The sequence below is a fragment of the Gymnoscopelus microlampas genome (genome assembly GCF_963454915.1).
Source record: "Gymnoscopelus microlampas genome assembly, chromosome: 2".
Taxonomy (NCBI): Eukaryota; Metazoa; Chordata; class Actinopteri; order Myctophiformes; family Myctophidae; genus Gymnoscopelus; species Gymnoscopelus microlampas.
The window spans coordinates 28,253,420-28,281,050 of NC_139939.1; the positions used below are offsets into that span (position 1 = coordinate 28,253,420).

Sequence of the window (27,631 nt, forward strand, 5' to 3'; positions counted from 1 at the left end):
TGTTTGCTTGCTGTTGGCGAAGGGATGAAAGATTTCAAAGTGTTTATAGACATTATTAATATGCATGTTTAATTAGGATGCAGAGACACAATGTAATGTAAAAACACAAAACTAACAAATAAACTATTTGTTCTACTTTCAGGAGACCAGATGAATATTTATGCAGTGCAGACTGTTAAGATTTCAAAGCTGTAAAGATCTCATTAGGTTCATACGCATCCAATATTTGCCTCCATTGGTACACTATTTGTTGCTTTAAACAAAAGCGTTTTTTTTTGTTAAAAGCACTGTATTCTGATAGTACTCATTGCTATAGAGTGACTGGTTGTTCAGTAACAGGGGTCTCCCTGTCTCTCCAGCTCTTTAATAAACAGAAAATACATTTTCAGGTAGATGACAACATTTCAGCAAATCAGGAGAGAGTACCCATTTATCAGCTTCAACCTGAAAATGCATTTTCTGTCTCTCCAGAGCTGGAGAGACATGTAGACTCCTGTTACTGAACAAACACTGAGTACTGTCAGAATATAGAGCTATTTAGCACTTATTTTAACCAAAGACAATCACTTACCCTACCTTTAACTCCAACATGTTACTGTGTATACTGCATAATACTCTTTCTTTTCCCCATTGCTCCCCCCTCTCTTCTTTTTCTTTCTCTTATTCTGGAAACAACAAAAAAAAACTATGGCGCTTGCACAAAAACACATTTCACCCATTGTTTTAGCCATGTAAACCTGTGAAAAATTATTCTGATTCTTTATCATAATTAGAAACACAGCAGTTCACAGGTTTTCTCCCAAAAGCCAAAATGTTCTCACAAGTCCCTTTCCCTACAAAAAAATCAGAGAGAGAGAAAGAAAGAAAGAAAGAAAGAAAGAAAGAGAGAGAGAGAGAGCAAGAGAGAGAATGAACACTAGTACTAATTTTCTTCTTGACACATCCTGGCTGGGACAAAACACTATAATGGCATCTGTCATACAAGAATGTATACTTTGTATGCTTTTACATCATCCTCAAATCAAATCATTTGGGAACTAGTAACCTGTTAGTTTTTCTGGTTCTGCGTGTTCGGAAAGGCTGCTTTTTATTACCCAACATAATCCATAAATAAACTAGAAAACGCACAGGTCTCCGTTTGGTTAAAAACTGTAGGAGTAATGGGAAAAAAATGAGTTTTGCACAAATCGGCCTCCTGGTGGCGCTATGAAAATTTGGGGCAGAGGTTCTGAATTGGCATCCAGGGAGTGTGTGTGCACAGTTTCGCAGCGACCGGGCCAACGGTGCCGGAGATTTGGTGGTAACACACGGACAGGACGGACGGACACACGGACACACGGACGGACGGACGGAGGGTAAAACATACTCTCTCGCCATGCCTTCGGCCTGGCGGAGACAAAAATGATGCTTCTGGCATACAGTATATTGTACATAATGGGTTCCCAAACTTTTCAGCCTACGACCCCACAATAATGCGGCCATTGACTTGCGACCCCACCCAACTGTGGAGATAATTTATGCACATAAACTTGCACGTTCGGTGCGCATTTGTAATGTATTTTAGTATGACTTTTGACTGTAGGCCTACTACTTGTACAGTTAATAATCTTAGCTAATCTTAGTTAATATAGAATTCAATCAATCACACTTACAGTCAGGGTTGAGCTGTAGGGGGTACGGGGGGGTACGGCGTACCCTTAGTTCTGACACTGTGGGAGCTGGGGGCGCGCGTGCACGCACCGTCAGCGGCGGTCTTTAACGCCTTAAAGTTTAAAAACAATAGCCTCTCAAGGTTCGCGCCGTCAGTGGCGAGCCGTTCTCAATAGCGTCTACCTGGCTGCTTTGCATAACATTAGGCTACTGGAGAAAAGACACGGACTTGAATTGAATGTGTTACATTCCTCTCACAATGACAGACAACAGTCTCTGCACTGCAAGGTGTGAAGGGGAGGATCGCTTAGCAGAGGACCCAGTTCTCTGAGACAAGACAAAGACAAGTTGTCTGATTATTTTAAGTAGGCCTACTTATGTGTGGGTGAGTCTATGTAAAGGGATTTTATATAAAATTAAAAGGAAAATACAATGATTAATTTGAAACAAAAATAAAAACAACAAATTAACAATGCAACAATACAACAAAATAATAAGACATATGATTACATTAATAATCACATGTTGAATACAGTATTTCAACTAGCACTGAGCTGAGTGGCTATGTGCGCGCACGTGCGCGCGCGTGACGCCATAAAATACAGTACCCTTAGTTAAAAAATCCACAGCTCACCACTGCTTACAGTACCTAATGAGATGGGTAAAATGTACTATTTGTAATAATTTTTAGATTGAAATACATTCTGTTAAAAAAAATATATATATATATATTTTTTTTTACCCCAAATATTTTTTTATTTCGTCAGTGTCGCGCAACCCCAAGTGGGGTCGCGACCCTAACTTTGGGAACCCCTGAATACATCCCAGTTTCATTTGTGGTTATCAGTAAAACCAGTGAAGTGAGAGAATGAGGGGCAGTAATTCTACCTTCATAGGGATGTCCCCTCTCAGCTGACAGTGGAATGTCCCGAATGTCTCCAGAAGACTCTTGGTGGAACTACTCACATGGATCTTCAGTGCTGAGGAACACAAAGATAGCTAGAGCTGTGACGTCATGCTGTGACGTCACGCTGGCATTGTGCCAGATTAGGTGGTGATCTCATGCTGGGTGTCGTATCCTTTGAAACAATGGCCATTACTGCTTTGGGGACTGCCTTTTACAGCACAGGGACTGCCTTTTACAGCACAAAGATATCCTGTGTCAGACAAGGACCCCCGAATTCATATGTATTAGGCCACAGACCCCCATCTGAATACATTAGGGACACCCACACAAGATTTGTGCCGTTAAAATGTTTCACAAATATTAAAAGAAATTGCACGTTTTTTCAAGATCATTTGAAAATAATTTAGCATTTATCATTTTGAATGACATTTGATTAGACTTCTAACTTGCTACTGCATACTTGCAATGTATTGTAAATAAGAAATGGTTGGACTCAACATACGCAATCCATGTGACTCCATCCTTGATGCAGTGTTGACTGTATCCCCAAACAAACAATATCGAGGCATCTTACGTCCGACCACACCTGCTACACAAGGACCTGAAATACAGTATAAACTAGAAAAAGTGCTCCTCGGAGCACAGGTCTCCGCCAGGTCAGGTACGTTATTCTGGCCTCCTGGTGGCGCTATAATAGGCCAATGTGAAAAGGGTGCCATTTATTCTTAGGTCTTTCACGGCAATCAGACACTGCATTCATGATTTGAGGCATTTTGTTCCAAAAATGTGTTTTGCTAAATTAGACCTGCTGGTGGCGCTATAACAGGCCAATGTGAAAAGGGTGGCATTTCTTCCTCGGCCTAGTGGGAATGTGCGTGTGAAATTTCACGGAAATCGCAAGCTGCGTGCATAGTTTGAGGCTTTTTGTTCAAAACGGACCAATTCTGCAAACTTTGGAAGCCAACCATAGGCAATGAGGATGGAATATGGGAAATCGGACAGATCCGTGTTGATCACATGACTATAGAGACACTGTGTACCGATTTGCATGACGTTTGTATAAAATCTGTAGGAGTAATGTAAAAATGCACAAATCGGCCTCCTGGTGGCGCTATAACAGGCCCATGTGAAAACATTGGGGCAGAGGTTCTGAATTGGCATCCAGGGAGTGTGTGTGCAAAGTTTCGGAGCGAACGGGCCAATGGTGCCGGAGATTAGCTGGTAACACACAGACAGGAGGGACACACACACACACACACAGACGGACACACGGACGGACGGACGGACGGAGGGTAAAACATACTCTCTCGCCATGCCTTCGGCCTGGCGGAGACAACAAATTACATGTCTTTATCAGATGGCCTGCCTTGTCACTTGCCACAATAATTAACCATATGTTTGCTTATCTATTTTATTTGACTTCCTATTTTAAGTTACCTTACAATAAATGTGCATTTAGAAAATATATGGCAGTATCTGTTTGTTGTATATTCACTGCAGTTACTCATGTTACTCATGCGAAAATAGCAGCTCTAGATCAGCTGTTTTAGGAAAGAGTTTTGGTGTTGAGGGAAAAAGGAGGAGACCAAGTGAAGACCCCTGGGGGACCCCATTCAACTGAAGTATACAGCGTTTAAGTGGTTAACTTAATGAGAACAGTCAAAAGGGAGGAACAACAGACACTATAGAGAAAAGCAAATTTTCGTCGGCTGTGCATTCTACCTGAATGTAGCCCAATGCGGACTTTTAGTTGCTGATGGGGTACATGTGAACTATGGTACTCCTTCATAACATGTACTATTGCTAAAGACATCCGGGCAATCTCTTTAGCATGGTCATCTCCATTTCTGATAGGTAGACCAGATACCACCATGTAGGCATCTCCAATGGTCTCTACCTGAAAAACAAGACCACAAATACACTGAAATATATATAAATGATATGTCACTGGGGTTATTGTGCTGACACGTCGCTTTGCGAAGCAACGGTCAGCACGTTCGGGTTTCGGTATGGGTTATTGCTTGTGTGAAACAGGCTTTCTCCCTGCCTCCATCCCCCTCACTCTCCCTCCCCCCTTTACCTCTCGCTGATTGATCTCCCCCCTCCTTCTCCCTCTCTCTGTCTCTCTGTCTGTCTCTGATGTCACAGCAATTTACATTGACGTTAACTGTTGCATAAGCCTGATGTCGGGCATGTCCAGTCTATATATACAATTTCAGATTAGCGCCGATGTTGTCTTTCTTTCTTTTTCCTTTATTTATGTATTTTTTGTGCATGTGCATGTGCATGTGGCACATACTGTATACATAAGTGTATTATGTGCATGTACATATGTATAAATACATATATGTTTGTATGTGTGTATACATACAAGTATACATATCGTTGCTGTCGGGTGGAAACCTTGTATGTCCAAAACCGGTCCTTCATTGTTATTATAACAAAATACATTTTAAAATAGTGAAAATAGCTGATCTACCAGCTCACAATGCGTCACATCGCGACCGTTGAGCTTGTAGATCTGCTATTTTCACTACCTTTGTGCGACGTCCTTGTATGATGAAGTCGGGCATTCATTTACAAAAAAGTTGAAATATGGAGATATGAGGTTTTACATATATGCAGAAAATATAGTGCTATTTCTTTTACCTTATAAACGTCATGGTTGTCGATGATTTGGTCAAAACATGTGTACAAGTCATTCAGCACATTTACCACCTGCAGTAAAGAACGTTTTTTCAGCACATAAAACAAAGTCCTCATTCACTCACATATAATAACCAACATGCCTTGTGAACGCCATTAAAACAAAAATGTAAAGGAATTTCAAAAGAAACAAAAACTCTTTTGACACAAGAATACTAAGCTAATTCATTATTCATAAGCTTTCCACCTACACTCATGAGCAGTGTTGGGAAGTAACTAAAGTAATATGTAACCTAAAGTAATATTATTACCTTTTCCCAGTAACTAGTAACGTAACTAATTACTTTCACGTTTTGAGTAATAATATTACCTTTACTTTTTTTCAAAAAGTAATATACTACTTTTTTTCACGAGCCTCTGTGGTACTCTGGGTTTGAGTGTGTTTATTTGATCCTGTGTTGTTTTTGGTCCATTGATATAATGGTAGACTGGTTGGGATCGAGTTTCTATGCAGGCTGCTTGCTGATCCGGTCTAGAGCGGATACGGAAACGTTGCGCACTAGTCTGTGTGAATTATCAGCTGCGGAAGGGCGGGCCTTAAACCGGATCAAACAGTGTTGCCATGTCTGCTTATTATAAGCGACTTGTTAACCGATGAAAACGCGCCGTAGGTCACTGACTGTGGCATGTATATATATATATATATATACACACACACACACTTCCGGCGAACGGAACGGACGCGGAACGGACGCGAACGGACATGTGTAGATTGACTCTATGGGTGCATCCACACATGAGCGTATGGTGGGTACATCCACACATGAGCGTATGCTGACGGCAAACGCTACGCTAGCCCCGTACACACCAATGTTAAGTTAGAAACCGGAAGTTCCGGTCCGGTTTTTCCTATAACATGGGTGTGTACGGGGCTAGCGTAGCGTAAGCGTAGCGTTTGCCGTCAGCATACGCTCATGTGTGGATGTACCCGCTGACGGCAAACGCTACGCTTACGCTACGCTAGCCCCGTACACACCCATGTTAAGTTAGAAACCGGAAGTTCCGGTCCGGTTTTTCCTATAACATGGGAGTGGACGGGACTTCCGACTTCCGGGCGTGAAGTTGTCGCTCATGTGTGGATGCACCCACTGGGATTGACCCATACACAGACTGCGAGACGTAAACAAACATGGAGGACACAGAGGAACCGCGCGTTTCATTTACTACTTGGAAATATGGCAATTTGATTTTGTCCGGACAAAAGATTTGAAGAACATTATTGTCCGCTGCAAATTATGCAGTGCATCATTTATTTATGTTTGTTTAGTTTATGTTTGGAGCTTTAATAAACAACAGAAGTTGTTCAAAGATTGTGTCTCATGATGAGTCATTATCTGTTTGAGCCCAGGTGTTTGAATTTGAATATTTCATTAGGCAAAATACATTAAATACATTTAAAATACTTGTTTCCATTGAGGTCCTTAGTATTCAATTCATAGTCGTCAAATGGTTTTCATTTAGTCTGTAAGTTATGAATTCATACACAGTAAAAGTCTTAGTGTTAATATAATTCAAATGAGTGTACAATGAGGATTTTACAATGTAGGCTGCAGAAAAGAGAGAAAAAAAAAACTGCTAATGTTGAAAATGCAAAGTCAGACTTTTGGGGAGAAAGGATGCAATTACTGGGGGCGAGAAAAAAAAAGTAACTAAAGTAATAAGTAACTAAGTACTTTTGGCAGGGAGTAATAAGTAAAGTAACTACATTACTTTTTAAACAAGTAATATGTAATAAGTAACATATTACTATGTTTTAGTAACTATCCCAACACTGCTCATGAGTCACCTCTCATCAATACATTATGAAAAATCAGGTCCCAGCTTAGTCATGCCACCACCAGGGCCAAACTGCATTAGATGGACAAGTTGCACCGAAGTGGAAATTGCTGTAGGATAATTGTATAACGGTGCACTTGTTCCTTTTGTCTGTTCAGTCAAGAGAAGACGCAGACCATAGAGCTTCACACTGACACTAAACTATGGAGGAGGACAACCTTGAGGAAGTCTGCAACTGGTCTTTTCAGAAGGCAGGGGAAGGAAGAGAGAGAGGAACTCGTTGCAGAAAAGTCAGCCTTCATAATGTCCTCCTCTGTGATAGACTCGGTGAGGTCAATGCGGTTGAAAGTCCTCCAGACCCAGACAGCCAAATTGACAGCACATTTTAAGAAGGCTAAACCACAGCCTGAGGACAATGAACATTTATCAGCAGCTGAAATTTGGTGCTCGCCTTAACTCCCAGTTTTTGACGTCAGTCAATTCACTTGTCTTCCCCCCTTAAATTCAAAAATAAATGACCCTTTGGTAAAAAGTTGTCTAAATAAACACTGAAGGACTAATACCCAAACACAAAGCACTGCAATTGGCTTCATGCCTTAAAAAGATAATTGCAGCACTTTGTGTTTGAGTGCCTTTCATCTTTCTAACATAGACGTGCCCTGAAGGTCAGCTGGATGGTCACCTGCATAGGCGTGATTTGGGCTGACATGGCCGTGAAGCCCTCTATGTCACTGAAATAGATGGTGACACAGTTGTAGGTCTCTGCCTGCACGGTCTGTCCAGCAATTAGTTGTGCAGCCACAGTCCTAAAAACACAGGTATAGTGTAAACACAGGCGCGCGCGCACGCACGCACGCACGCACGCACGCACACACACACACACACACACACACACACACACACACACACACACACACACACACACACACACACACACACACACACACACACACACACACACACACACACACACACACACACACACACACACACACACACACACACACACACACACACACACACGTTCATGCAAGTTCAAAAGTAGAACTTGCTTGGATGTTTGATATAGAGTTGCCATCCACAAAAGAAAACCTAAGCTCAAGTATACTGCTTGTAGCTTGTTGAATATGCAATTATCGTTTATAATAAGAACCGTAGATAGAAATGGATGCAGTGGGAGACCAAGGTCACCATGACAATCAAAGCCACAAGAGGAATTCAAGAGAGAACAGAGAAAATATTACGTTTTTTAACCCATTCTATCCGGAAACACGTGTCGTTTTAGCCATTATAACCATTATTTTATACTTTGGGCTATTCAAAAATAGCAAATCTACAAGCTCATAGCGCAGCACAGAGGGCCACGCTACGAGCTTGTAGATCTGCTATTATTTCTTAAATATCGTGACAATTTGTGCAAATCTCTGAATATATATGTTTTTTTTTACTCAAATCTTTGCCTCTGGCAATTCTACATATGTATTCTGAATCCTAACATTTTTTTTTTTTTTTTTACTTATGCTGCTATAACATCAGTGGTTTTCAAACTTCAGGGACCCCCAGAAGCAAAGATTTGAGTTAAAAAGGTGTATATATATAAATTTTTTTCTCAAAGATTTGCACACATTTTCACGATTTGTTTTCAAAAATAGCAGATCTACAAGCTCATAGCGCGGCACTCGGTGCTGCGCTATGAGCTTGTAGATCTGCTATATTTTTTAATAGCCAAAGACATCTAAAGTGACACAGATGCGTTCCCGGATTGAATGGGTTAAAGTACATAATCAGACAATGAGAGACATACAGAGAGAGAGATAGAGCCAAATTGAAAGGGGAAATCATGAGCCTCACATGCCCGGGGGAGGGAAAAAAAGAACAAGCAAGGCTTGATATTGATTTGTTACCGTGGTAACATTTGTGTGAGTAGGCCTTCGGCACGTCTCTTCTCTTCAAGGAGTTGAGCAGTTCGTTCGCTCACTACCTCCTCCAGATTGGTGGCATATTGCTCCAGACGAGACAGCAGGTTGTCTAATATGTTCTCGCTCCCGCTATAATAAGATAATGCCGGCAGACATGCAAATAACAAAATGACAGGGATTATCATGAGATCATTTATTATCCAAATTTGATGACTGACATGTGACTTCATACTGCGTGTATCAGCATGTATTGAAAACAACAGTCTCTCGACAGTTAATGGAAATAATACCGTTACGAATCGTTGATGTCGGGTGGAAACCTCATATGTCCAAAACTGTTACTTTTCAGGATTCAAATAAAGAAATAGCACAAATAGAAGATCTATAAGCTCAAAACACGTCACGTTGCGACGTGTTTTGAACGTGTACATCGGCTATTTTAGCCACTTTGTGTGATGCTATTGTATGATTAAGTAGAGCATTAATTTACAAAAAATGTATATGGATATAAGTTTCAGCTCAACAGGAACGAAAATACAGATTTTGTTTATGGTATTCACTATATGCAGTGTTTCTCAAAGTGGGGTCCAGGGACCCTCACGGTTCAGTGATGGGGTTCCCAGTGGCCCCTTATAAGTCTGTAACTCTGAGAATGTACAAAATGGAACCATTGTACACTCTCAGAGCTATGGCGGTCCTCGAAATTAAAAAGGGTTGAGCCACTGCACTATAGCATAGCCTATACTACAGCTTTGGTTCTCAAAGTGGGAACCGGGGACCCCCAGGGGTCCTTGGAGGGTACCAGGGGGTCCCCAGCAAAATGTGTTAACAAAGTGTCACAATCATTTTAACCACTTTATCTATATTTTATACTTTGGCTATATATATAGCAGATATACAAGCTCATAGCACTATTTTTGAAAAATCTTGAAAATTTGTGCCAATCCTTGAATATATATATATTTTTTAAAGCGAACATTTGTAACTCAAATCTTTGCTTCTGGGGTCCCTGGAACAAAATATTTTGAGATGGGGGTCCGCGGCCAAATACATTTACAAATGCAATTTTGGGGGTCCTTGACAAAAGTTTGAGAACCACTGTACTATAGAATGGTTAAATCCCAGGGGGCAGTTTCCTTTGTCCTTGTATAGCTCCGCATCTGTGTTTTATTAAATCTCTTTGTACCCTCTGCGATCTCTTCTCTCCACAATCTTTCCCCATATTTCTATATTTGCTTGGACGTGTTGCTTTGTTCTCCCTGGTTCAGGATTAATGCTTTTACTGATGTAATCTGACAGAAGCTGTTCTCAGAGAATTTGTGTTGTGTTCCCTCTCTCTTTCCTTATCTATCCACCTTTCTCAGTCTCTTAATCTGTCCTGTCTAGTCAAGCTGGCGTAGTATGAGCTGCTGTCTCTAGGTTACATTAATGACACTGTCTGTTCTCCTGAAGACACATTCAGTCTCTTTGGTCTCCACACCCCCAACATGACCTTTACAGCATCATGCTTGAAGAGTACAGTTAACTTAAAGCCTCACTATGTAACTTTTGTTTAAAGGTAGGGTAAGTGGTTTGCGTTGGTTAAAATAATTGTTAAATAGCTCTATATTCTGATAGTACTCATTGCTATAGAGTGTTTGTTCAGTATTAGGAGTCTCCTTGTCTCTCCAGCTCTTTATAAAACAGAAAATGCATTTTCGTTTCAGTTTCAGTTTCATTTCCAATTTTATCCAATCAGGATAGAGAACTCAATCAGGATACAGATTAAACAAGTGAAATTGGAAGTGATGACACTAAGAAATGAGCATGCAAAATTGGAACTGGAACACTGTACAAATTAAGCTTAAAAATGGGTTCTTTCTCCTGATTGGCTGAGATTTTGACACCTACCGAAAAATGTATTTTCTGTTTATTAAAGAGCTGGAGAGACGGGGAGACTCCTGTTACTGAAAGAACGCTCTATAGCAATGAGTACTATCAGAATATAGTATTTTAACCTTTTAACAAAATACTTTTTGTTTTAACCAAAAAATATCACTTACCCTACCTTTAATTAATACAATTTAATTTTGTCCAATCTGTATGGTAGAGTATGTTAATACAATATAACTTATACAATTGGGGTGGCTGTATTTTGTCTCCCTGCTCTTCTATTGAGACATTTAGATTGTGTCAAAGGTCATGTCTCACCTAGACACAGGATCTTACACAGATTTTGACCTGATGATTTAATTTATCCCCCGAGCAAGCAGGCCGGCTCTATTAGCTCAATGGTAAAAAAATGTAGCTCTTGCGCAGGAAACCGGGTTCAAATCTGGGGTAGAAGAGGAAAGTTACATAGTGCTGCTATAACAGTGCTGAACCTATGACATTTCTGGTATATTATGTACTGTTCTAAATATACAGTACAGTACTGTATATGTTTCCTCAGAAATCTATGTTGGGAATGGGATATTGTATATAGCATACAACATGTTTGCACAGTTGTCTCCTCCTCTCCCTCACTCCTCCTTCCTCTCTCCAGGGAGCAGACCTGGACTGTAGAACCATGACTTCTGTTAAATGATTAGAGACATAATGTGTGTGTGTGTGTGTGTGTGTTCATGTGCATGTGCATGCTGTGCAATGAGACACTCTCCTGGGAGAACAGACTGTAATGTGGTGTTTGTGTGTCTGTGTATCTGTATTTGTGTGTGTGTGTGTGTGTGTGTGTGTGTGGGTGTGTGTGTGTGTGTGTGTGTGTGTGTGTGTGTGTGTGTGTGTGTGTACTTCTGTGTCTGTGTAATCAGTGCCTATTTATCATTATTCAGATGGAATAAACTACTGGAGTGTAGCTCGTCAATTAATACAGTTTTACGCATTTTGTCTGTCTGTCTGTCTCACACACACACACACACACACACACACACACACACACACACACACACACACACACACACACACACACACACACACACACACACACACACACACACACACACACACACACACACACACACACACACACACACACACACACACACACACACACACACACACACACCTATACATTTCGTTTACATACATAAATGCATATCAATATACACATGCAGGAGGGTAGACTCACCTTGTGGTCTGAGATTGCTGTTGGGGATATAGAATGGACCACAGCGGAACACCAATTCTTGGACAATAATGCCAAAGCTATAAACGTCACCCTTCTGTGTGCCAGCAGGACGCATGTTGATTCTCAAAAGCTCTGGGGCGCGCCACTGCAGGGCTTGAGACAAACAGAGAAGGAGGCGGCAGTAAGATAAACTGTAATATCTTATTGACACTGACAGAGAATATGTTTTGTCATACGATGACATTATGGCATTGTGCAGCTCCAATAAGAATTACAGTACATCACACATAAAAACACACACGACTACTAACGTATTTGTCATTTTCATGCCCAGCGCCCATTACCAAATGTAGTAGCACTCGTCTGTACATGTTGGTCTCAAAACACATTCAGGTAATAAAAAATAAAGAAAATGTGTTGAGAGATTTCTTAAAATGAGGTGTGGTAAGCGCATTGTTGGCACATCGCTATCTTAGTGAGAAAAGTCCGAAAGCGATTGTGCCCACCAGCTCTGACCTGGTCTAAAGTCCGACACAGTCCCTAACTGCAACATTTCCCTGTTGTTATCGACCTTTATTACACAGCTTGGTTGAATGCTTGATTCTGATTGGTCAATCACTGTATAACAGACCACTGTCTAATCAAAGGCTCAGAGCACCTGCTGCGCTGCTTGATTTTATGCCGTATGGCAGCACGGCAGCCATGTAAACAAACAAACAATGTAATTTACAGCTAAACATTGCTCTCAAGAATGTTTTTGGAAACATTTGAAGCGAGAAATACACAATGCAGTAACTGAAAATGTATTCTATTTTATCGACACCTCCTTGTTTTCCGAGGCGACCATTGCAACACTTATGGAATGCTTTCATTACCGTAAGCAAGGAAATACTTTGTTTGTTGTTACTTTTGGGTCAATGTATCAATTTATTTATTAAGTAGCCGTGTAATAAGCGGGATAATTGATGATAATTTCAAGACGATGGCTCCTGCAATGCCCTGTAATGACTGCATGCGCAAAACATGGCAGCAGCAGCAACGCCATGGAGCGGGTCCACCCCTGTTTCATGATATCACATTACTAATGCTTCTCCCGTGCTTTCACTTCACACAAGCAGAACCGTTTCACATCTCCTTCAACTTTCCTAATCCGTCATTTACAATGTGCCAGGTGCACTTGTCTTAACGCTTAAAGGGAATGGGAAACAACACTTTGACATGGCCTAATTTATGTTATGTCTAAAACACACCCATGACTAATTCAGAGAATAAATACAACCCCTTTGCACCTTGCACCGTACTTTACGCCATCTATATTTCAACTCGAGTTGGACAAGCCTATATAGCCTGTCTCCAGTCCCTGAATCGCTAGCCACGCCCATTAAAAAACATTCGTTCTGAATAATGGAGTGAAACGAAATGAAAATTCTGGTTGAGTGTCAGGCTATAGGACAAGCCCCCAAGGCACAGGTTTAGACCATGCAGCACCTTGCAACACCTTGCTTATCCTGGGATAAAGCATTCCTGGACATTCCAATCTGTCGCTTAAAAACAAAATGAGGCCAGGCCTTTGCCATCTGAGCCCCTACTCTTTGGAATGCCCTGCCCCTGGAGATGAGGCTCGCTGAGTCTGTCCCCCGTTTTAAATCCCTCCTTAGAACTCACTTCTATAGATAAGCTTTTAATGCCTTTTCCTCCTGATTCCAATCTATATGCGCTGGTCTTTCACTTGTGTAGTATGCACTTTATTTATATGCATGATTGTTTGCATTGTTTTTTTTAATCTTTTTTGTGTGTTGTGTTTTCTTTTGCACTTTGAAAGATGCTACATAAATAAAGTTTATTATGATTATTATTATTGCGTCATAGATCGTCTATGATATTTTGTAGTATACTGTAATACTGTTTTGGAACTGTGCATTACCAATAATACTGCACGGTAAAATCCTCAGTGTTCATTTAATTCTGAATGTACAAATGGAACTAGTAAACCCTGAGTTATACTTGCTTGTGCATCATGCCCTGCACTGAAAATAGTAGATCTAGAAGCTTACAGCGCATTGTTCTGTAACACGGTGTGAGCTTGTAGATGTGCTATTTTGTCAGTCCATGTGATCCATGTGGTCCCATTCAGAGTTAAATCACCATTTACACTTTAACAGTGTGTGTACTGGGGTGTGACAGTTAACACACGAGTAAATAGAGAATATACAGCATAGTTCTGAATGGATGACTGATAACCAGTCACTAATAATGAATAACCTCATTTTGTTGCCTCTGTCTCCACCCGCCTCTTCCCTCATCTACTCACTGTTCCATTGTTCTGAGGACGGCCCCAGAGGCTGCAGGTTGAAAGTTGGTCGTCTCAGGTGGGTCAGGCCGTAGTCGGTCACCTTCAGGACAAAACGGCTGTCGACCACACAATTAGAGGAGGAGAGGTGACCATGAGAGTGTAGAGGGCTACGATGCAGATAGTCCATTCCCTAGACACGCACGCGCACACACACACACACACACACACACACACACACACACACACACACACACACACACACACACACACACACACACACACACACACACACACACACACACACACAACTCTTCAATTTGGAGCCTGTATGCCTATTAATTTCCATGGTGTGGAAATGCAATCACAACGCAAGACTCCAGAGCATGTTGTTGAGGCGCATACACATACAGTATCTTCCAGTGCCATAAAAAGGGATTCACTGACTATACCATGGCCACAGTGCTGCATTTTTCTTCTCCGCTTGAGGAATTACTTGATAAGTTAGCTAAAAGGTACATTAACCACATGAACCCCAGCATTCCTTTTCTGGGCATGTCATAATAGGCAAACATTCGCCGCATCTCCTCTGCCCCCTTTGTGCATTGCCATTCCCATGTTCTCTCTGCTTGTTCTCTTCACTCGGTCACTCCCACTTTCCATTGAGTCTAACTTCGGTCCCAGTTGCGCAGCTGTTTCCACTTCTTCATCGGCCCTGTGGCTCCCTGTCTGTTGATCACCTGCTGTCATTCCCTGGTCAGCCTATCTGTAAAACTGGACTCTTTACCCTCTGTGTTTGGCAGTTCGTGGAGTTGTGTTAATGACTACATTTTGCCTTGATGCCTTCTGCCTGTTTTTGTTTTGCCTTGTTGTCTTCTGCTGCCTGCCCAGTGTTTGGAATACTCTTTCTTAAAACCGTTCAAGTTTGAGCTGCTCAGTCTTGCCTCATCTGCTTTTGGGTCCTAGCTAGTCTGCACTTAGTCTGATACGAACATTTGTCGAAAATAACACATTGAAACGGACCACGTTGTGATCTTGTAGACTTGAATAGAGGACCAAGTATAGACCCTTGTGGGACCCTGGTCAACCAACACCAGTTATATACTGTAGGGTTTAAGTGCAATACATGAAGACAAAAGTTGAAAAGCAGAGACCTTTACAATGTCCAGCATGAGGGAGTACTTGAAACTCCAGTCAAGCTTGATAGAGCCATTCTTTAAAATGTCCTAAAGGGTGAGAGAGGCAGGTTAAAGAAAAAGGTTATGGTCCATGTAATGAAGTACTGTAGAAGTGAGTCGTGATGGTTGTTAGAAGTACTACTCTCTCTCCTCTCATTCTCTGAGGAAGTTTGCTTGATGTGTAACTGTGTGTGTGTGTGTGTGTGTGTGTGTGTGTGTGTGTGTGTGTGTGTGTGTGTGGGGGGGGGGGGGGGGTTTCACCTGCAGGCTGCCTTTAGGACAGTACTCAGTGATAAGAAAGAGCTGTAAAGGCTCCAGACAAGCGCCGATGAAGCTGCAGATATTTGGATGCCTCAAATCTCTGCACTGAAATAAAACCATTCATGCACACACACACACATCCGCACAAGACACATACAGTACAGTGAAGAACTACACGATTTGTGTGTGTGTGTGTGTGTGTGTGTGTGTGTGTGTGTGTGTGTGTGTGTGTGTGTGTGTGTGTGTGTGTGTGTGTGTGTGTGTGTGTGTGTGTGTGTGTGTGTGTGTGTGGTAATCTGTTTAGATATTTTGATGTCTTTTTTCACCTGTTTCAGCTCATTGATTAGATCTCCATGCAGATTCACACTTTTTACGCTTAGAAAATGCACCCAGCAGATGTTGTCCTGAAATATAATGCAGTGAAGCTTAAACATTTTCAGCACCGTGACAACATCCATTTTGGAACGGCACGGGCATTTAACCACATTAACCCTGGCATCTATATGTTGGTCGGCTATTCAAATAGCTGATGCAAAATAGGGTTAAAGTGGTTAAACTGATTTTGATGCTATATTAACACATTTTAACACTGGGGACCCCCTGGAACACCCTAATGGACCCCTGGGTGTCCCTGGACCCCACTTTGAGAACCACTAACATATACTGTAGCATGAAAAAAAAGAAAAAAAAAGAAAACACTTTTAAGGACCCCAATGCAAACAAGGGTTTAAAATCCTCTTAGCAGACCTTGTATTGAACTGTACTTTCCTGTGCTTCTTTTTGCAAACTGCTAATAAAGTATTCAATCAATCAAACACTTAAAATGTCCCTTTACTTTGTAGATGGCTCTTCCGTGGACATTTCGCTCTGTTATGCTGCCAAGTATTGACTCCAAGGAGGCGTGAGATGGGTTGGAGTTGAGGAAGGAAACCTGAAATGTTACAACCATCAATACTGATCAGTGACGAGTGGAGCACAAAAGAGAAACGTGGACCGCAATTTGCTGTCCGCATTTCTCACACACATGCACACGGCTTCCTGACCGTGTAGGTGGAGGAGGTCATTATTGTTACCTCACTGAGCTCAACCCTCCACGACATCACCTTCTCATGGAGAATGTGCTTCCTGTAACACAGTGACAAGACTGTGGTCAGTAAAAGGGTTCCACAAACAGTAAATGCATCATACTGTATGACACCAGGCAAGTGTATAATAAATTTAACCTGACTTGGCTCTGTACTCAGACTGTTTTTTCTTCCCTCTACACCAAATGTCTTTGCCAAAAATAGCTGATCTACATGCTCACAACGCGTCAGGCTGGGGTTGCATTGTGAACTTGTAGATCTGCTATTTTTGGTGTTCCCCCTAGTATAGGGACTCGAGTTATAGTGGTTAACCACTTTAACTCTGCCATCCCTACATTGTGTCTGTCATGCTGCCAAGTATTGACACAAAATGTAGCAGATCCACAAACCATTGTCATTGTGACGCATTGTGATCATGTAGATCTGCTATTTTCACTAGTCACTGTATGTATACATATATATGGTTTAAGTGGTCAAAGATATCAATGAGCTATCCTCTATAATGTGTATAAACTGTGTTTTACTGATAGTTTACCATAACTTCAGATTTGCGAACAATATCCAGAGCGGCTTGAGTAATTTATAATTTATACAGAATTATGTCGAGTTTTACAGAACCAGGACAGAAAGATTACAAAAACGTATATAGCCAGCTAACTCACAAAATATAATTATGTGGCCTCATGAATTCATTTTAAACAAAGACTCCTCAGTTAATACTCTCCATACACATTTTTATCCTTATATTTTGACCCATAGACGTAAGCTATCAGTGCTTCTGAGTAGCACTTTCTCTCTCATCTGTGCTGTGCCAGATGAGTTCACCACCCAATCATGAATTTGTATTAACATTTCTCGTTCTAAAAGGCAGACAGCTTTGAGTTCCCAGCTCACAGACTAGGGCGTACATTAAAAGAAATTCTCTGGAAAGGAAAGTCAATTGTTCTCATGAAAGGGTCATATCAGTTGGAAGACTCTGAAGGACCCCACTAGAGCTTAATGTCAATTATACAGAGTAAAAATAGTCAAATTATTAACTCAATTGTGTGAATAGTAGGTGTTGCAGTATACCAATGGCATCAGGGATGCTGCGGGCACTTGATCAAGTGGACGTATTTGACTGAATGTGTTGTGCTCTTGGTTTCTGTTGTATTCTGTTCCTTTCCAGCAACAAAGAGGAGCACCCAGTGGTGGAAAGTAACCAATTACATTTACTTAAGTACTGTACTTAAGTAGCCTGATTGGCGGGGTCTATGGCCTGGAGCCAGGCTAGTACTTAGGTACTTTAAGTATATTTTGAACACTTTTGTACTTTTATGTACATTTTGATTACCGGATTGGAGTATTTCTACATTGCAGTATTGATACATTTACTTAAGTAAACAAAATGTAGCACTTTTTTCACCACTGGGAGCACCTGACCATTCCAGGTCAACAAGATGATGGGGTTCTGATTGGAACTTGATGCCTGCTCACGCACAGGCCAGAGCCTTCTATTAGAGAGTTGCGCCAATGAGGGGTCAGAAACAGCGTCGGTCACGTGGTTCATGTAGCTGGAAATAGTGACAAGGAGCCGTCGACTTCAATGCATTCCATGAACTTCCGGTTTAGGGATGTGTCACTATTCGCCAATGTATGTGTATGTAGAAGACCTGGCCCGAAGAAGTGAACGGAGTTGGCGTAACTCTCTAATAGATGGCACTGGCGCAGGCTATTCCAAAGCTAGCCCTGGTCCAGAGCGTGTTCTCACTAACGCTCTGGACCAGCGCTATTCCAAAGCCAACCGTATGCAAATCATCATCAAGGCAAACTGCGCCGAGCAGCCAATGGCATAATGCGACAACCACACCACAAGTTGTTGGCAAGTCGTGGTGGACGGAATAGGTTATGGTTATCACCTGTTTTGAAATGTTTTTTTGCGGCCTAATAAGCTATAGCTTCATAATGTACTGTACAGACATCCACCCATGAATTGTATACGGGTAGCTTCAGAATAGCTTTATGCACTGCCTGCTCCCTTTGCCAATCAGCACCACCTGCGTGGGCTGTTTGCTGTAAGTATTGAGCAGTAATGCAGCACAATAGCGCATGCAGCACTGGCATCCATGTGGGAGTGCTGCCCTGTCGTTTATTCTGCTAATTTGTTTGGAGAGCATTGTACTTCATTAGTTGAAAGCTAAACTTTGTGTGTTATGTAATTTGTTTTGTTTTAATTACCTCGTGTCCAGAGTAGTCAGTCCCTTCATGTGTCTCGGAAGTAAAATACTGTAATGGGAGACGAGGGCTCACCTGGAATAATATCATCCTCTAAAATAATGAGGACTTCATTGAATTGTTATTTTCTCCAAAATAACAATTCAAGCCACACTTGCTAAGGAAGCAGCACACTTAATGAAGGCACAGGTGACACTGATACGGTCTTGTTCCTGTTCCAATTTGAAGCCAATCATCTCAATGACATGGTAAAAAGCCCAAAAGACAGAACAGCTTAACAGCAGGCATGAGATCTTCCCATCTCTAAAATCATTAGATGTAAGAACTCTATACAGAGACTGTACTAGGTTTAGAGTATTTGTGTTGAGGAGAGCAAGAGAAAGAGAAAGGCAAAGATAGTGCTCTGTCAGACTGTCATTTAGCTTCAACATCTGTAGTTGTTTACAGATACAGGGGCAGAAATCACTTATGTACAACAGTGACCATTTACTTTGGTTGTGTGTGTGTGTGGGTGGGTGGGTGTGTGTGTGTGTGTGCGCACGCGCGCGCGCGCGTGTGCGTGCGTGTGTGTGTGTGCATACCTGTAATGGACACAAATGGCTAGTGTCATGGTAAGCAAAATACCAGCAATCATCCCCACAGCAATCAGGAGTCTCTGATCTGTAACAGTAATAATAGACATGATATGGCTCTCACCCAAAGAGCCTTTCACCATTTTGTCATCTCAAACAAACAAAACCAAACAAATCAACCAGAAAACTAAACCTTAGGCTACCCCGAGGGCCTTAAAGTATTTTAATTATTATTTAATTTAGTTATCGAAAATGCATATGCAAAACATTAGATTTATACATTATACATGTGGAATTGTGCAAGTGTTAATTGTTGAAACTTATTTGGATTTGCACACTATACTAGTAAATATTATAATGCTGTGTAGGAGCCTTATTCATCTCATCACCAGCAAGGACTCATTATTAGTGTTATTGTTCATGCTTGTTATGATCACACAAAGCTATTATATATAAAGTGATGGAAAGCCTCCTTTTGACCCGGTCCATGTTCTTCTTACGATAGCTCATTAGCCTTAATTAAAAATCCAAACAGCAGTACATTCTTCCAACTCTTCACAGGGCCATCTGCACGCAGTCATTACTGCCAAGAAAAACTGGACAGCAGCCAGAATAACATTCTCATGAGCACGTATTGCGTTTCAAATAAATCCACAGAAAACATATCGGGAATATAACTTTCTTGCAAAATAGCCCCAGATTTTTATGAGCTTTAGGCTACCTGCAGGCTGTGGAGGACTTTAATAAAACTGTAAGAACTGAACAAAGGTTCCTCTTGGCCAAACTGACAGGTGAATTATTCATAGCATTCTGCTATCAAGCTAAGACAGAGCCAGAGGTAGATTGCATGACACCAGAGCACACACCAGAGAGCATGGATCATGTCAGGAATCACAACTTGCACTCAGTTTTGGATTAAGGATAGTGTACTACAGCCCTCTTGTGGTGCCTTGTGACTATAGCATTGCATTAAAAAAGTGTGTGTGTGTGTGTGTGTGTGTGTGTGTGTGTGTGTGTGTGTGTGTGTGTGTGTGTGTGTGTGTGTGTGTGTGTGTTTATGTTTAGGGATTAGAGATAGAGTTATGGATTTATACTTAGTTGCATGCCAGTGTCATGCACCAGAAAATAGCAGATCTACAAACTGTCAGCTGGCAGATCTGCTATTTTTTTGCCTTAGGCTTATGGTTAAATACAAACGTGTGTGTGTGTGTGTGTGTGTGTGTGTGTGTGTGTGTGTGTGTGTGTGTGTGTGTGTGTGTGTGTGTGTGTGTGTGTGTGTGTGTGTGTGTGAGAGAGAGAGAGAGAGAGAGAGATTCATGCATGCAGCACAGGCAGAGTCTGTTGAAAAACAGGAATACTCTGTTTTAGGAACTGTAATTCTCACAGTAGCCTAGACTACTACAGCATATCTGCCACTTATTTTGACATTTTGCCTTACAAAATAACTGAGAATCTAAAATATTACCATTACAGAATTCTCCATGGTAGCCACATGTAGGTGTATCCTTTGGTGGACTCTTTCTTCCCCCAGGCCAGTCGATATGGATCCCCAGCACAGACTCATATTCCTTTTTAACGCCAAAGTAGTTGGCTAAAACCTAAGTATTAGAGGGCATAGTCAGAGGATTATGGACAACGTAATTGCGAACGCGGAAGGAGGCTTCCGCCCAAGTGGAGCCTACAATGGCCCAATTCCAAACTCCACCCTAAGCCCTCAAGCCCTGCACCCTCATTAGCTTAAGGTAAGTCAGCTGGTAAGTGCCTGAGTGTGGGAGGGTTTAAGGGTTCCAAAAGGGTACAAAAGCAATGGAACAGCCCTTTGTGACGTCCCACGTTACCTTGACGACAGATGACAACGTTGCCGTGACAACCAAAGATTCGACTGACACTTGCCTCCCTGTTTGAAACTTCGAATTTCTCTAAATATTATAAACTTTTATATTATAAAATATTATAAAAAAGAGACATTGTATCATGAGTGAAACAGCTATCGATACAGTCAATATAAGTAAATGATATGATAGCCTTAGGAGTAACTTTATATTTCTGGGACACGTTGCTATTTTGCACAACAACTTAGTACAACAAAGTATAAAATAGGGTTGATTAAAGTGTTTAATCAATTTATTTGATAATAAAAAATCCATTACAATTTTTCCTTTAGAAATAAAATAAATAATAAATAAAAATAATCCCTCAAAAACCTGCTTTTTGAAGGTTCTCAAACGTTCAACTGAACTTCTTTTTATTTTTTTTATTCCATTCTCCTCACTAATGAACCCTGGCCTGATGCCATGACATGAATCCCCCCCCCCCCGCCCCCCGCCCCCCCGCTACTGAGACCGGTGGTAAAAAGACATATTAATTCTGCATTTATTTCTCGGCCAGCGACGTCGCAGAAGAAAGGCCTCTTTCCCTTTTAAATCCGGGCACCGTGGGTATCGGCGTCCTCTGGTAACTCCCACTACGCAATGTATTGTGGGCAATTTCTTTGCCAAAGTCTCCAAAGGTGCTGACTTACGGAAAGGGTGCAGAAAGGGGCGTTCCCGAGCCCTCGCTGACTTCAGGCTGACTTTCCGATTTCATTTGGAACAACCCTCAAGCCCTTACGGAGCTCACATGAACGCGCACCCAAGTCAATGAGTCAGTGAGGGGGTGGTTTGGAATTGGGCCATATGAAACTCTGCTCGGCTTGTGGCTCTGTCTGTCTGTGTGTGTGCAGTATGTGTGCACTGCCTGCACTGCCTGTGTGCAACCCACAGAGTGCGCCAGAGTGCAGCTACAGTCAAAACACACACACACACACACACACACACACACACACACGCGCACACACGCACACACACACACACACACACACACACACACACACACACACACACACACACACACACACACACACACACACACACACACACACACACACACACACACACACACACACACACACACACACACATACAGTCCGTAAATACACATTTTCGAGTCTGGTATGTCTGGTCAGTAACAAGTGTTAAAGATGTAAATGACAAATATGAGACCGTCTCACTGTGAATTCCCCCTGCTGTCCCTGGAGGTGCTTCATCATGTAGGCTGACTCTCGGTCTCCGGTGGTGTCCATTGTTACATCACCCTGTATTCCTAATGACAAGGCATCCGGGGTGTCACCTAACGTTTTCATTTCGAGGAACCCCAAAATTATATTTATTTAACCCCCATCAGAAAAGGTTTGCCAGTGACCCCCTGGAGAAAAGGTTTGAGTTAGAAAAATAAATAATAATTAATTAAATCATTCAAAATCTTCCAATACATTCAAGATATTTTTTTTAATTATTCAAAAATAGAAGATGTACAAGCTCACTGCGAGGCACAGTGAGCTTGTAGATCTACTATCTTTGAATAGCCAATGTATAAATGGATACAGTGGTTGAAATGATTGTGATGCTATGTTAACTACTTTTGCTGGGGACCCCCTGGAACCCCCCGCCATGGACCCCCGGGGGTCCCCGGACCCCACTTTGAGAACCACTGACCTAACACGTTTCAATTTACTGCCTCTTTCCAATCTAGACAGAGGCGTGGCAGAAAGACACGGCTGACCTGTGATTGTTCTGTTCCACATTCTGCGGGTGATGGCGATACCATCATAAGGGTCCCCGTTCTCAGCCAAGGTTTCATTTAGGGCCTGAGCATACAGCCACACACAATCATGGGCAATGGCTGCGAACACTGATACCTGCCATGAAACAGTCACCACCAGCCAATCAGAGGTTTATCTCTTCATGTCCAGGATGTTATTTGGAACAGAAACGAACAGGAAAGCATCTAGCTGCAGGCCCACCTTCTCGTTAGCTCCGTATCTGTAGCCAAAGTCATCCTTGGAGCGACGAATTACCTCATTAGAAAAGTTCCAGTACCTCTGATCATCTGGCTGGTACAAAGACAACAGGAACAAAGCCTGGTATGCTTCTCTGGCCACATAGTCGTCCTCATCACCTGAAAACAAAACTCCACTAACTTTAATGAACCCAAACAAGTTGTGTAACACGTATAGGTATTGCTCTAAAAAGTGCTTTGTTATTATTGTCTAATCGACAATTCTCTTAGCGGCCATAGCTGAATGGGTAGAGAGCCCACTAGGGACACAGAAGGCCCCAGGTTCGATTCCCAGCCCTGGCAATGTGTCGAGGTGTCCTTGAGTAAGATATTTAACACTGAAAACTGACTTCCCCGTGGGATGAATTAGGTCCAATTATTAACAATTAACTTTTTTGCTTCTAAACTCATACATTTTTTGTAAAACTGAACAGGCATAAAGTCATGAATCTAACGTTTACATGTGATTGTTATAGATTAAATACAACCCATCATCTCTGGCAACCTCTTCTCCAGTCAAAGCTGCCAAACATTTCTTCCAGCCGGTAAGGTTCAAAGCAGAAGAACACATAATCGCCGTCGATCAGCCCGTTTCTGTGTGCCTGAATCATAAAGTCCCTTACCGCACCGCCACGCACTGACAGGACAATGACTGTAGGAGAACAAGAAAACATAGTTTGTCTCAGAAGGCTTGATTTGTATTTGGTTGCGGTGCACTGAAAATAGTATTTCTGCAAACTCACATATCGCTCTGCAACACCTTGTGAGCTTGTAGATCGGCTATTTTTGTAAGTGCACCGAGTTCAAATTTTTAAAAGGTTCATTTTTCATTTTTTGAAAAACTCGCAAAAGGTAACAAAGTTACTTACTGCGTGAGACCATAGCTACTTCCATCAATATGCGATCCACTACTTCCATCAGTGTACGTGCTTGTGCAAGAGATGTTTTGTCTTGGGCAAGCGGTGGTTGAAATACCACAAATTTAGCCACTGTGATGTTACTAACCTGAGCTTGGTACCTAGAAGAAAAATAAAGTAACCATACTGAGAGCTTCATTCTAATTTGATCTCAAATTGAATCATGGCATGAAAGCAACATTTCCTGTTAATCCCCTTTGACCATTTCATGATGTAAGCTGCTGTAGTTTACTAGGTTACCGTAAATTGTAACTTTAGTACAGCACATAACAAAAAAATCAAATATGAATTACATAATCTCTTTTTTCAGGCTGATGGGTGATGAAGGAACCGACAGGGTGAGTTTACGTGGATTGGTCAGTTACCGTATCTTTCCTGGGGATAAAACGGCAGCTGACCATTCAGCGCAAGCTAAAGCCTCAAAACTGGCCACCAGACACAGTTGCTGTAGCCTGACACTCAGCCTGAATTTTCATTTCGTTTCACTCCATTATTCAGAGCCCTCTCAATGCAGCCGACTTCTGAGATGGGGGCGTGGCCAAAGTGGGACTCCACTATGAACCAACGCGATTGGTTCATACTGGATTATCCTGATCCCGATTTGTCGTACAGATTTTCAACCGAGAAACACCCGCCTTCGACAGCGTCACCAGACCCTGAATGCGAGGCAAACGATTCAGGGGTGGAGCCAGGCTACAGTTGCTGTGGATGGTTTGGTAAAATTCCCAGCTGAGGAGACATCTGCAGTGGTTTCAGCCAACTCCCTCCCCACACTGTCGGGTAACCCCAGTGGGACTACCATTTTATTCACCGGGGCAGTTCCACAATGACAATAATGTTAATATATTTTGTATAAGTGTTGATGAAATTCTCTCATTATCGCCCAACATTTGTCTTTGCCCTCTGTGTATCCAACTCCAGGCTCAGTGTAACAGCCTTCACACCTGACCTGGTTGGATAATCTGGCAGTAGAGTATATGGTTTGGAATGAAACTAAAAATGAATTTTGAATGTTCCCAATACTTTGAATCGGTTAGGGTGAGTTGTATTTACCTGATTCCTTCAGCTGGTATAATCCAGACTGGGTTGGGGTCATGTATAATACTAATGCGTTTCCAGCCAAACTTCTCACAGATCTTCACAAAGAAGGAACCCATTTTAGTGAAGGGACCAAAGACTCGGGTTAGAGTTTGGTAACCCTGTTTTCAGAGAAAAATAAGAAGGTGATTATGGATGGATAACAGTAGCCTACAATTGCCCACCTAATGCTATCACAATTATCACATTATTTCACCGTTTTGTTAAGAAACTGCTGGTCTGCACAAGTGGGACTGATGACAGGAATATTCCAGAAGACGGCAAGTTTAGTAGCAATGGCACATACCTATGGTACAAGAAGGTATAGCAGTTTTACCTTTCTTTACATTTATGATGACTAGAAGTGAAAAACATTGAGATGTGGAGATTGTTGAATGTGATACAACTCATGTCTTACATTTGAACAACTGGGACCTATGAAAGCACTGTAGTTCTTTTTATTTTGCTTCTCCACTATCTTTCCTGGACCATTGATATCAGAGCACTCCTCATCCACATAGTCGTACTCCAGACTGTGACCTGAAATAGCAGTGTTTGAAATAGCATCAGATCAAAATGAGGGGAGATCAAAATTATGACCCTGCATGGCTAGTCTGAGTACACAGACAAGTACGCAGACAAGCTATGCTAAGTGAACTTGAGGGCCGGACAAACTACAAATTTAATACAGCTATGAGCCCAAATGGAAATAGGAACAAGGATCTGAGGAGTTGGAGTCTGTAAACACCATAGCCTGGTGTTGTCATATGAAATGGACAGTGTTGGAAGAAGTACAGTGGTGTACCAAAAGTAAAACAAATATTGGCATCAATGTAGGCCTACTTAGAGTGCCAAAAGTATTCATTATGCATAATGTCCCATTTCAAAAGTTTTTTTCAACAGTTTTCTTTTTTTTTCAAAATCTTTCAAAAATAGCAGATCTACAAGCTCACAATGTGACGCAATGCTGCGTTGTGAACTTGTAGTTCTTCGAATAGATTAAGTATAAGAAAAGGCTTAATTGGTTAATGTATTTTGTAATAATCTAAATCTACAAAGTAACTAAAGTAATTTAAGTAAAGTAAGTAAAATACCCAAAAATTGTGCTGAAGTACAGTATAGTTACTTTACACCACTGGAAATGGGTAAAAGTATATGGCTCTGACCTGTCAACAGATCTGGTGTTTGGTTCACAGTGTCTATGGCAATAAGAGCCCCTGCCCCGATCCTGCCCACACTGAAGGGCACGGACGTATTGGGCATAGATAGCAGGAGGGTGAACGCTGACCCTTCAACCACACTCGCCCAGGACAGAGAGACTTGCAGAATGAACCAACAGAGGAATGACATTTCTGTAGGTCTGGGAATCGGGAAAGGGACAACTTGTTCACAATGGACACTCAAGTAGAGCTCAATTTGAGACCATGGAAATTATGCATCATAGTGTACTAAGTGTAGATACATTCATAATGCATAATATAATGCATGCCTAATGCCTGTAAAACTAGTATACGTTGGATAATAATATTTTATAATGTCAGGTTTCATGGACATCATGGTGCTTTCCATAAACATATGAAGTGTGATGTTATGACATGCCATAAAAATAATAATCTTTATGGTAAGGAAGCATTTGTCTCTAATTTGTTTCATTTCCATAAGGAGGTAAATTAAAACTAGGTTGTACTTAAACACATGGAAGTAAATGTGCCTTTTACTTTAAGCAGACAATAATCTGTCTTGATCGTGTTATATGCCAGTGCTTCACCCTCATTTTACTGTTACAGAAAGCATGTTCATAACAGACTTTTCATGCCAGGTTGAGTGGTTATGAGCAATCATGATACCTGACCTTATAAGACATTATGAAGGCTTATAGGAAGTCTTATAACACATGATGGCTGATTTAAATGTTATGAAGGTATCTATTTATTATAGCTCAAAGGCTTCATAGGAAGTTTTACCAAAATTTGGTAAAATGTTTTTTATTTATTTCATAATTTAATTATAAAAAAAACATTGCCGTACAATTTGTCGATCCTGCTTTGCATGTCTACAGTACATATCTGCATTACTGTTCATGTCAGAAGGTTACTG

General features: G+C 41.5%; 1 protein-coding gene across 1 annotated transcript; it reads right to left on the bottom strand.

The window, feature by feature from the left end:
• Nucleotides 1-421: 421 nt before the first annotated feature.
• On the bottom strand, nt 422-26,884 carry LOC311054694 (atrial natriuretic peptide receptor 1; the record flags this gene model as incomplete). Its single annotated transcript, XM_084070698.1, has 23 exons — nt 422-833; nt 2,539-2,630; nt 3,060-3,158; nt 4,280-4,454; nt 5,207-5,275; nt 7,722-7,845; nt 8,944-9,087; nt 12,043-12,217; nt 14,376-14,547; nt 15,509-15,580; nt 15,794-15,898; nt 16,837-16,918; nt 19,674-19,752; nt 21,130-21,262; nt 22,714-22,805; nt 23,265-23,400; nt 23,506-23,660; nt 24,046-24,192; nt 24,410-24,558; nt 25,511-25,656; nt 25,752-25,841; nt 25,953-26,074; nt 26,701-26,884. The coding sequence occupies 23 exons, from the start codon at nt 26,882-26,884 to the stop codon at nt 786-788; spliced, it is 2,790 nt and encodes a 929-aa protein (XP_083926824.1). The 3' UTR covers nt 422-785.
• Nucleotides 26,885-27,631: the final 747 nt, after the last annotated feature.